Genomic DNA, 10,632 nt, shown 5'->3' on the forward strand with positions numbered 1-10,632 from the left:
GTTGGTAGAATATACAGGTCTAATGGCTCTTATGGTCGTGGAATAGTTTAGTTTTGTGTTTCATGAGCTGTTTCTGCATTTATTCAGAGGTTTTGGATCACGATCTTGCTGAAACACCCACTGTTAATCGTTTTCAGCCGTCTGGCAGAGGCAACATTTTTAAGGCTAAGAACTGCTTCATTGGTACTCAGTCATAGGAAGAGCTACCGATACTGACTATGAACTGGAGGAGTCAATGTTCACCTAATTGTCATACATAATAGAATAATAATTTCCTTTCAGGTATTGTTATTTTGAAATCCCTGTAAACGCAAGCGGGATAAAATGTAAAACTTAAGTCAAAAAACGTCAAACTTATCCCACCGGTGAGTTGTGCTGTTTTCAGAAGATGGTGAGGGAACCCCATGTGGTCTTTTGAGGGACCCTTGGTGCCCGCTGGCACCACATTGGTGACCCCTGCACTAGGATTTTACTACATTCTACGGTATTTCAAAAACTTCACAATGTCACACATTATAGAAAAGTTCCCAGGGCTTTTAGAATTTAACAGTAGGAATGAGGGTTTTTGAACTTGTTGCCTTGTAGCATCTAGTGATGTTTCAAAGATCTGGTGGGATGCAAGTCTTTTGTCCATTTCTTTAACGATAGGCTTTTTTTTTTCGCTCCCTTACCATCATGTTTATCGTCCATTAAGGCAAGATAAATGCCTTTTCTAAATGCATTTTTCTCTTATATGTAGCTCTTCCATAGATTCACCTTTTGCCAAATACGTTTCTTAGTATTAATGAACCCTGATCCTAATAGAGACAAATGTGACCTTAAGATGTTGTTCTTGGCTTTTTTGTGACCTCCTGAGCGAGTTCTCAACAAATTCAGTCTAATTTTGGTTGAGTAGTAATTTTAGTTTCCCTAAATTTAAGGATAAATGTTCTCATATTCTCAAAGCCTTTGTAACTTTCTCAAGACTGATAGAATAAGAATTTTGTATCTTATCACTTCATCAGATTGACATATTTTTAGATCTGTTAGTTGACTCCATGCTAACAGACAGGATCTTGTATTAATTTGACAGTTCTGGCTTTAATTAGGCTTGGGTGTGGTTAGTGCGAGTATATATAAATAACGTGGCAGTCATAGTTAATTAGTTATTCATAATATAAGGGGAATACATTTTTAAATATTATTACATTGGTTGGGATATTTTATTTAATCAATAAAATCATAATATCAAAAAAATATATTGTATTTAATGAAGTTATCTGTTTCCAGTATTAACCTGTGGTGATGATTTGAAATATAAAAAAGCAGTAAAGTAGGAAACAGAAAAAAACTAAGTTGGCAAGACTTTTTCTCATATCCATAAAAATATAAGAAAAAAATGTAGGCTAATCTAGCTGCATCTTTTTATTCATAATTATAAAGGAAAATTATTTATTTTTCCATTTATGTAAGCTGGGGCTCTTAACACACCATATATAAACACTTTATTTCACATTCAAATCAGCTAACATGTGGATTTAGATTAAAAGTAAATGTTTTATTAATTCCAGCACAGGTTTAGTTTCCAATAGTTATAAGTCATATTCCAGTTTGAAGCACCTGGGCCTCATAACAAACCTCACATGTAACAGTTGATTAGCATAAAACTAACATTTCAGAATCCACAGCAAACGCTGCCTTATCAGTCATCCCATTCATCATCATCTTCGTCATCATATCCTCCATCCTCTTCGCTTTCATCTGTAAAAGTGAACACATGAACATGAGGGAGTTTCTTGCTGTTTTGTTTCCACTCAGCCACCATTATCCTTACAGATGTTTGCAGATGCTTACCAGAGGAATGGATGACTTTGCTCCTCTTCTGCATGACCATCATGAGAGCACCAACGATGCCTTCTCCTCCCTCTGGCGTCGAAGGTGGAGGCGGCTCTGAGCTTTCTGTTACCTACAAAACGACACATGAGAGTCGTTTATGGATGGAAATTTAATCAAAGGGTGCTAATATGAAAGACATTTTTTTTTCCTACTTTTCTGAGACTCTTTCCACTTCTGATCTGATCAAGCAGAGCTCCTCTGCTGTCTCCTCCTCCTCCTGATGAAGCAGCAGGGGGTTGGGGTGCGCCAGTGGGAGGAGGAGGAGGTGGGAAATCGGAAGCTTGAGGAGGCGGAGGAGGAGGGGGAGGGGGAGGAGGGGGAGCAGGAGCCCCCCCTCCTCCTCCACCCCTGCTGGGTGTAGATGGGACAGGAGGTGGAGGGACAGCCATGGAGCGATGCTGGCTTGAGGGCGGAGGAGGAGGCGGCATGCTGTGGGAGGACACTGGGGGAGAGGGCCGTGAAGACGGTGGAAATGGTGGAGTTGAAGAATGGGCTGGTGGAGGAGGTGGAGGTGCACCTCCTCGGCTTGTTGGAGGTGGGGGTGGCACGCCTCCACGGGATGGAGGAGCGTGAGGGTGAGGGGGAGGAGGTCCTCGCTGCGAATGGCCTGGAATGGGAGGCAGGGGGCCTGAGCGACTACGTGGGGGTGGAGGGGTTGGAGCAGAGGACCCAGAGCCTGGAACTGGAGGCAGTGGTCCTTGTCTGCTGGGTGGAGGTGGTGGAGGTAGACCAGCTGTGGTGTTAACAGAAGGAAATGCACATTAGAAAACAAGCCTAGTTAGTTTCAGCTCCTGGGAGCAGAAGGATCGATTATGAATAAAGATATCAGCTCTGACCTCTGTTCACCTCCCTTTTCACGGCCTCCATGCCTCCTGACTGCTCTATGACATTATAGATTAGCTGGGAGGTTTTTTCATCCCTCAGATCAGTTTCAGAAATGCCTGCCTGGGAGAGTAACTTTGACAGGTCAGGGTCAAGATTGTTGGGGTCCCATCCTACGTGTGTTACATGCCTGTAGGAAAACATCAAAACAGCAACTGTAAATGATAAAGCATTTAACACTTACAATATTTTCAGCAACTAAAATCCTCACTTAAATCCACTTGGTGCTCCTATATCTGCCTTGGAGAGCTTGACACCTTTTTTCTTGTTCTTTTTGTTCTTTTTTCCTTTGTCAGAAACAGCTGGAGGAACGGCAGGTGAGGGCATGGAGCGGTAACGCGACGACTGGATGTCCGGGTTTTGAATGTCCACTGTAGCCATGTGAAACGCTGCATGGCTGGGAGATGCCACTGCTGGGAGAACATATTTTCACATTGAGCCCCATACATTCTTATATTTTGATAATAATAATAATAATTATGTAAAACAATGATTTGTATTAAAATATATATTTTTTTCTCTCTGATATAAAATCTGAAAAGTTAGTTAAAGTTAAAATTAGTTAAAATTAGTTTAGGTAGTTAAGTTAATCTAAATTATTTATTTTTTCATAAACAACCATCATTAGAGGAAAAAAAGAGAAACTTGCAAAGTTGTAGTATGTCAAGAATAGGAAAATAACATTTTGTCTGTGTTTTGCCTCAAGTGGGAACGATATGCTTATCAAAACATCCTCCCACTGATGTGGAAACGTTAAAGTAACATCTAAAGAAATAAGCTGAGAAGGTCAAGTTTGGGTGGAAATTAGTCTATGGAAGAGCAATTACCCTCAGAATACAGATAAAATAGTTACTAAGAGGCTAAACACCAAATTTCATCCTATTTATTTTATTTATTACAGTGGCCTGAGGCTTGATATGATTCTCACAGAAAATTTGCAGAGGGGAAATTTTTTTAAATCCTAAAAAGACCTAAAATTGTAAGTCTAGTGATTATTTTTACTAATAGAGCACGAGGAGCTTCTATAAAATAAATCAGATACACACCAGGTGGAACAGGGGGGAGGGATCTATCTGTAGCATTATAAAAAGAGAAAACAGATGTTAGTTGTTTGTTGTGCCTGTTTAAAGTGATATTAATTGTTGTCAAAGATCTGATTCAGTGTGTTATACCGCTTGCCGGTGGGGGGCGCTGTTTCTTCTCTGTCGTTGAAAAACAAGCCACCATTTTGGGTCACAGCATCAAGGGTGTCAGGATTTGGGTATGAAAAGAACAAAGAGATAAAGAAAAAAACCAAGAAAGTAATGAACATTAAAAGTATATGAAAATAGTATGAAATCTACCAAATTATGTTGATTCTACAGATTTTTCTACTCATTATTAGAACTAAAGTCTTGAAACATGTGCACAGTCAAACATGGCAACACAAAATGATTTTGAGCTTCTCTGCAGTACAGAATTTCTACCCTCTGACCTTGACGGGTATGTCTTTGGTTGATTTTCTCTACTATGGTGCTTTTGAAGGCGTCCGCTTCCTGTTGGTCCGCGAAGTTCAGCCCAACCTGACAGTCCTACAGTGTGTCACAAAAGCACATTGAATCAAACGCCTTAGGAAGAAACCTGCAAAAAAAAAACAACAACAACCAAGAGATTGTTTCGGGGGAATTGCATCCAGGGGTTAGGTCAGTGTGTGTGTCTTACATCAGCTGCAAACGTATGAAAGTAGGGCAGAGGCGTAGAGTAAACAAGTTGGTTGTAGAGCTCCTGCTCCCAAACCTGTCTCCCAGCCTGAGGAAAAAAAAGGGATTATGATTAATTTTCATCTATGTCAGGAAGTTTGTCATAAGTGTTCCATTATATGCTGTAACTGTGTGACTTTTCGAAAGGAGAACTTAGTCACAGTCTAAATATGAGATTTGTTGCTTCTTGGTAAGAAGGACTTTTATCTAACCTTCAGGTCGAACATTCGTATGAAGTAGGAGCGCTGAGGGTTGTCTTTGACGAAGCAGACCACTCCAGTGTGCTGCAGGCTCCACATGGTTGGGCTGTTAGGCAGAGCCATGAACAGCTGGGACACTGCTGTTGCAATGGACTACACATACAGACACATGACAGATATGGGACACAGTTTGAAGCTGATAAGACCTGTGAGAGCACTTTATTGTCGTTCAAATGTAAATTTACAGTTTGGTGAAGGTGAATAACTTCCTCCTCTGCTTTCATTTGCTCTGAAAATTGATGCTCTGGATTTTCCACTGCCTCTGCTGTTTTAATGTTTTGTTGAGTTTTAAAAAGTCCAACAGAAAAACTCAGAGAAAATGTTTCACTTTGATGGATTAAAAAGAATCAAGAACAGACCAAGTTCTGCTCTGCTGTAAGATTAAACGCTGTCAGGGTGTCTAATTCTGACAGAGGAGGAAGGATCGATTCAGCCACCATTTCCTGTTACAGCTACCTACTTTCTTAATGACCCAACATAAGAAAATATTTGTTTGCCGTATCTGTATTTATTTAAAGGAACATATTATGAAAGGAAAAATAAACACCCAACGTCTTGTTCTTTTAATAATATTGCAATCAAAAGTAAAGAGTCAATTTACAACAGGAAGGCTCAAAAATTGAATCAACGACGGATTATTTATTGAGCAGCTTAAGGTTAAGACTGCACCTACATGAAAGGGAAGAAAACAGCATAAAATGTAAACATATTAGCCTATTTTTCTCATTGAAAAGCATTGAGAGTGAAGAGTGAATTTAAAAGAGCATCCCCCTCCCAGCTCAGCTCAGCACTTACAGCACACCTTCTGCCCAGAAGCTCCTCCAGCTTGTCATTCTCCTGTTGGCTCAGCAGAGAGCTTTGGATGCTCTCCGTTTTATTCTTTCCACGGCTCATTATCCTTCTCACAAATGCTCCTGTTTATTTAAAATTATAGTCTTCTGCATTTGGCAGAAATTGAAAAAAACATAAAAAAAAAGACGTCCTCGCAATGCACTGCCAGAGAGGAAGTTTCTCTTCTCTGTTCTGTGCACACATCAGCTCAAAGCAGGAAACGGACAACCACACTTCTCTAACCCCCACTTTTCTTCTCTCGCTCAGTCGCAGGAGCTCAAATCAACTTGTTACTTCCATTTTCAGAGAGAGAGAGAGAAAGGCAGGCAGTGTGCGTGTACCCCTGTGTTCATTTTACAGGCATGCAAACACAATCTTTTTATCTCAAACTGTGTTGAAACCAGATATAAATATGTCACATGAATAGAAAAATGAGTTGTTTTTTACTGACATTAAATGGGACTAGGATTTTGCTGTTTCTATGATACTTTTTAGAGAATATTTTAACGCTTTCTTTGTAGGTCAGACGTTTAAATACATCATTTTAAGCTTTGTTCAAAAAGATGCCGTCAAAAATATTTGATGGCATCTCAGGACTCTCCTGCAGTCCATTAAATACACTGACTATTCTGCCCTTATCCCATGCTGTTGCTCACAGCAGAGTCATTTTAGTGATTGTCAATCTGGAGGAACAATTGGTGCCCATGCCATAACTTCCTGTTTGGCTCCAGGTGTATCACATAATGTTATTTCTTTACAATGGTCTTATGTAGTTTCATATGTAAAGTCCACCTGTTTCCCCCTGCAGAAAAATATCTTTACAATAAGATGCTGCCACCGCTGTGCTTTATAATTGGGATGCTGCTCACAGGCATATAAGTTTCACAATTTTTCCTCCAAATACAACAAAAAACATCAGAACAGACATTTGAATTGTAGTAAACCAAAGAAGATGTCTTCAGAAAGGAAAGTATTCGCGCTTTCTGTTTTTGTAAACTATAAACTGGGATTTTTAGATTTACTTTAAAAAAAAAAAAGACTTCCTTCTGTCTGAGTGGTCTTTAAGTCCATGTAGGTACCTTCAAGGTGTCTTTGGCTCTCTATCTAGGGTTGAATAATCTTTCATATCACAGCACACTAATAAAAATCCTTCTTAATAGTATGATATTAAGGTAATCCTCTTGTGCTTATAATTGTTATATTTTACAGTATTCATAACAACATAAATATCCTAAAGAAATTACTGTTACACTGAACACTGAACGGGGCATGTAATTAACTTCCTGATATATTTCCTGATTTTCTTTTATTTTCTTATAATGTCATAATTTATGCAAATGCACAGTTTTGCACCTTTTGGTACTTACATTTTGGTCTCTGATTGATTGATTTATTACGGTAATTGATTGAGTGATTGACTTTACTGATCACACAGTAGAGAAATGTACTCATTACATCAGCTCAAATAGTCAAAGGAGAAGAATGTGCAAAGGAAGAAAAAGGTGCATGCGATATATACCGTACATTATTTACAGCGTATCCACATATGACAGATTATTTTTATTTTTTTTTATAGTAGGATCATTATACGGGGTTATTGCACAGGGTGTTTACATGGGTATTTATATAGATTGATATTTATATTTATATATAGTTATTACTGGGTTTCAGATATAGAGAACCAGGTTATTGCACGGGGTATCAAATAGTAATTGCACATTATACATTTCACAAATTATTGCCGTTGTAGTGTCATGTTGTTGAGTCTGGTTGCAGCAGGGATGAATGACCTGTGGTAGCGCTCCTTTTTACAAACATGGTGTAAAAGTTCCGTAAAAATTCAAAAAAAATATCCACTGGACTTGGTTTTCAAGATTTGAAGACGTTTCGCCACCTCTCCAGGAAGCTTTCTCAAGCTTCCTGGAGAGGTGGCGAAACGTCTTCAAATCTTGAAAACCAAGTCCAGTGGATATTTTTTTTGAATTTTTACGGAATGAATATGACCTGGATGACTGAGAACCTTCATCAGCATATGGTGTAAAAGTCTTTCACTAAAGGAGCTGCTCAGATCCGCTACAGACTGGTGCAGAAGGTGAAAGGTGTTGTCCATGAAGGATGTAAGCTTGGACAGCACCCTCCTCTCAGCCACTTCCTCCACTGAGTCCATGGTGCAGCCTAGAACAGAAGCGGCCTTTCTTACGAGTTTGTTCAGTCTCTTTCTGTCCCGCTCTGTGCTGCCAGGGGTCCAGCAGACAACAGCATAGAGGAGGGCTGATGCCACCACAGAGTCATAGAAGGTTTTAAGTGGGGCCCTGCTCAATCCAAAGGACCTCAGCTTCCTCTTGAGGTGGAGGCAGCTCTGGTACTTTTTATACAGGGCGTCAGTCCAGTCTAGCTTGTTATTGATGTGAACACCCAGGTATTTCAAATTCTCCACAGTTTCTATGTCCTGCCCCTGGATGGTCATGGGGGAGTGAGGTGGGGGTCTTCTCCTGAAGTCGATCACCATTTCTTTGGTGTCTTTGGTCTTACTGGTGTTAAGACACGGGTGGTTCTTCTCACACCAGTCAACAAAGTTCATGATGACTGATAAATACTCCAGCTCATTCCCCTCAGAAACACAGCCTACAATGGCTGAGTCATCGGAAAACTTCTGAAGATGACAGCTGTCCGTGCTGTAGATGCAGTCCGAGGTGTAAAGGTTGGAGCAGAACTGTGCCCTGGGGGACTTTGGTACTGCAGAGTGCCACCTCTGACTGACAGCCTTGGAGCCCCACATACTGAGGGCGTTTGGTGAGGTAGGTATTGTCTATCAGTAAGATGTATATCCACTCCAGCGTCCTCCAGCTTCCCTCTCAGCAACTCTAGTCTTATGGTGTTCAAAGCACTGGAGAAGTCAAAGAACATTACTCTCACCGCTGCAGCAGGTAGATGATGGCATCCTCCACTCCGATGTCAGGTCGGTAAGCAAACTGCAGGGGGTCCAGGGTGGGGCTCACCAGGGTGTGCAGGTGGGCAAGGATAAGGCGCTCCATGGCCTTTATCAGGTGGGAGGTCAGGGTGACTGATCTAATGTTGGCTGGTTCCTTGGCGTGTTGCGGTTTGGGAACAAGCGCGATAATGGATGTCTTCCATAGAGTGGGGACCAGGTTGTAGATGTAGCTGAGGATCTATGCTGAGATCACAGAGCTCATCAGCATAGTTCCTTAGCAGCCTTGGAGGAATCCCGTCCGGTCCAGAGGATTTCCTCTGTTTCAGCTTCTTCAGCCGGCTTTTCACCTACATTGAAGTGACTGCATGGGGGGAAGGAGGCATGGCAGAGGGTGTGAGTTGGTTGGGGGTTGGTGAGAGTGGTGGTGGGGGGGAGGTTAGGTCTCTGGTGGTCTTGGGGTTTGGAGACATGTTGAGAGTCAAAAACAGGGAGGGGGCTGGTGTGAGGGGGCTCTGCGAGCCCCAATAACGGTTCAACATCAAGCATTTTTTGGTAATTGACAAATGTCTTGTTAATGTTTCAAAAAAATAACTTTTTCAAGAACGTCCCGATTAGTACGTTACAAAGTTGTAACAGCGCTGCCCTCATCTAGGCTCTCAAGCTGGGTAAAATGTAGGAAAAATATATTACATCTCATTTACATTTTATATTCAGGTTATATTTATTATTGAAAGAAAGAAAATACCCAACTGCTAATAATAGATGCAAAATAAAGTACATATTATTTGCTTACACTGCACTAAGGCTGAAAAAAAAAACAACAACAGCATAATGCTTTTTCTGCTGGAAATCCCATAGGGATGATATTATTAGTCCTTTTTCCATCAGATTCTTCCAACCTAAAGCAACCAAAGTGTCTTCTAGAAGTATCCTAACAAACAATATTCTATAAAAAACCATCAGACATGTTTCTCAAGCAATTAAGAATAACTTCAGTACTTGAGTGTAGCTCTGGCTCCCTCTAAAGTTGCCCTTAAGGAATAGAAAACAACTATTCAGAAGCCGCTGCTGCATCCGTTCTATTAGTGCAGCTGGCTTCACTTCTTCAGCTTCTGTTTTTTTTCACAGTTTTTTCAGCCATTTTAACATGTTTAAGATAAATGGTCAGTTTGTCATGAAGCTCAGAACATAGGACCCAGAATTCAGGCGAGACAGATAGTGATTATTTAAAAGACGTTTATTGAAACAGACGCAGAGCTTTGGATCTGCAGCGGCTGCAGTTGGGCGGGGCTCCACCCATCACTGGAAACTCAGGTGGAGAAAAATACAGGTAAGTGACCATGATAATTTGATGGAAGAGGATTATCCATGTGAGTCACCAACCTGGTTTATCAGTTCAGTCCATCTCCATTTAAAGTGGTAAGATCCAGCCAGGGGGCTGCCTACTAGATGCTGCAGGAGCCACCCATAGTGTCCCCATTGCTGCAGTCCCTGAGGGCAAGAATTAGTTTGAGCCAGGTCAGGGAAATCCCATTTAAAATGCAACCAGAGGTATCCCTCCTTTTAACGTGTGAGCTAGGGCTGCAACTAACGCTATTTTGCAAATTGACTAATATGCTGATTATTTATTTAGATTATGCTAAATTTAACCAGTTGAAACTAAAACGATTCCAATTGAGTTCTGGATAGTGTCATGATCTGCTCTGATAGCTGGCCTTAATTGCTCATTGCACTCACCTGCCTAGTTCTGTCCAGCTCCTAATCATCACTCATCTCAGCCACCTGCCAGTTGCCCTTATATTGGGCTCAGTTCCAGCTTTAATGGCCAGATCATTCTGTCATAAAAAGGGACAGATGTACCAAGTATTCAGGGTGAGACAGCCAGTTGGAAAGTTCAAAATGTTTATTACAATAAAAACAGACAGAACAGAACTGAAACAGGCTGCGGACCTGTAACGACTACAGGAGGGGGGCGGGGCACTGCCCAATCACTGACACTCTGGTTTAGGAAGAAACACAGGTAACTCAACAGAAGATGATTATCAGAGGGAGTCACATACCTGGTTTAACAGTTCAGTCCATCCTCACAATCATAGGCAGGATAAGCCGATAC

General features: G+C 41.0%; 1 protein-coding gene across 2 annotated transcripts; it reads right to left on the reverse strand.

The window, feature by feature from the left end:
• Positions 1 to 1,262: 1,262 nt before the first annotated feature.
• On the reverse strand, positions 1,263 to 5,813 carry was (Wiskott-Aldrich syndrome). Of its 2 annotated transcripts, none has more exons than XM_015377937.1 (11): positions 5,552 to 5,813; positions 4,709 to 4,849; positions 4,459 to 4,545; positions 4,232 to 4,328; positions 3,930 to 3,959; positions 3,804 to 3,830; positions 2,969 to 3,167; positions 2,712 to 2,887; positions 2,028 to 2,608; positions 1,834 to 1,945; positions 1,263 to 1,740 (listed from the first exon to the last, which is right to left on the reverse strand). In XM_015377937.1, the coding sequence occupies exons 1-11, from the start codon at positions 5,648 to 5,650 to the stop codon at positions 1,682 to 1,684; spliced, it is 1,608 nt and encodes a 535-aa protein (XP_015233423.1). In that variant the 5' UTR covers positions 5,651 to 5,813; the 3' UTR covers positions 1,263 to 1,681. The 2 variants fall into 2 exon arrangements, with proteins under 2 accessions (XP_015233423.1, XP_015233422.1); XM_015377936.1 differs by having other exon boundaries at positions 1,265 to 1,740; positions 2,969 to 3,170; positions 5,552 to 5,812.
• Between the last annotated feature and the right edge of the window lie 4,819 nt (positions 5,814 to 10,632).

Source organism: Cyprinodon variegatus, unplaced genomic scaffold (assembly GCF_000732505.1).
Source record: "Cyprinodon variegatus isolate N-32 unplaced genomic scaffold, C_variegatus-1.0 Scaffold161, whole genome shotgun sequence".
Classification (NCBI taxonomy): domain Eukaryota; kingdom Metazoa; phylum Chordata; class Actinopteri; order Cyprinodontiformes; family Cyprinodontidae; genus Cyprinodon; species Cyprinodon variegatus.

What these genes read in the sequence shown, in the direction of transcription:
- was (XM_015377936.1), bottom strand. Translation starts at nt 5,650, where the DNA reads ATGAGCCGTGGAAAGAATAAAACGGAGAGCATCCAAAGCTCTCTGCTG. An exon ending in CCAAAGACATACCCGTCAAG is followed by an intron (nt 3,960 to 4,231) that starts GTCAGAGGGTAG and finishes TTTCAACGACAG; the next exon opens with AGAAGAAACAGCGCCCCCCA. An exon ending in GCGCCCCCCACCGGCAAGCG is followed by an intron (nt 3,831 to 3,929) that starts GTATAACACACT and finishes ATAATGCTACAG; the next exon opens with ATAGATCCCTCCCCCCTGTT.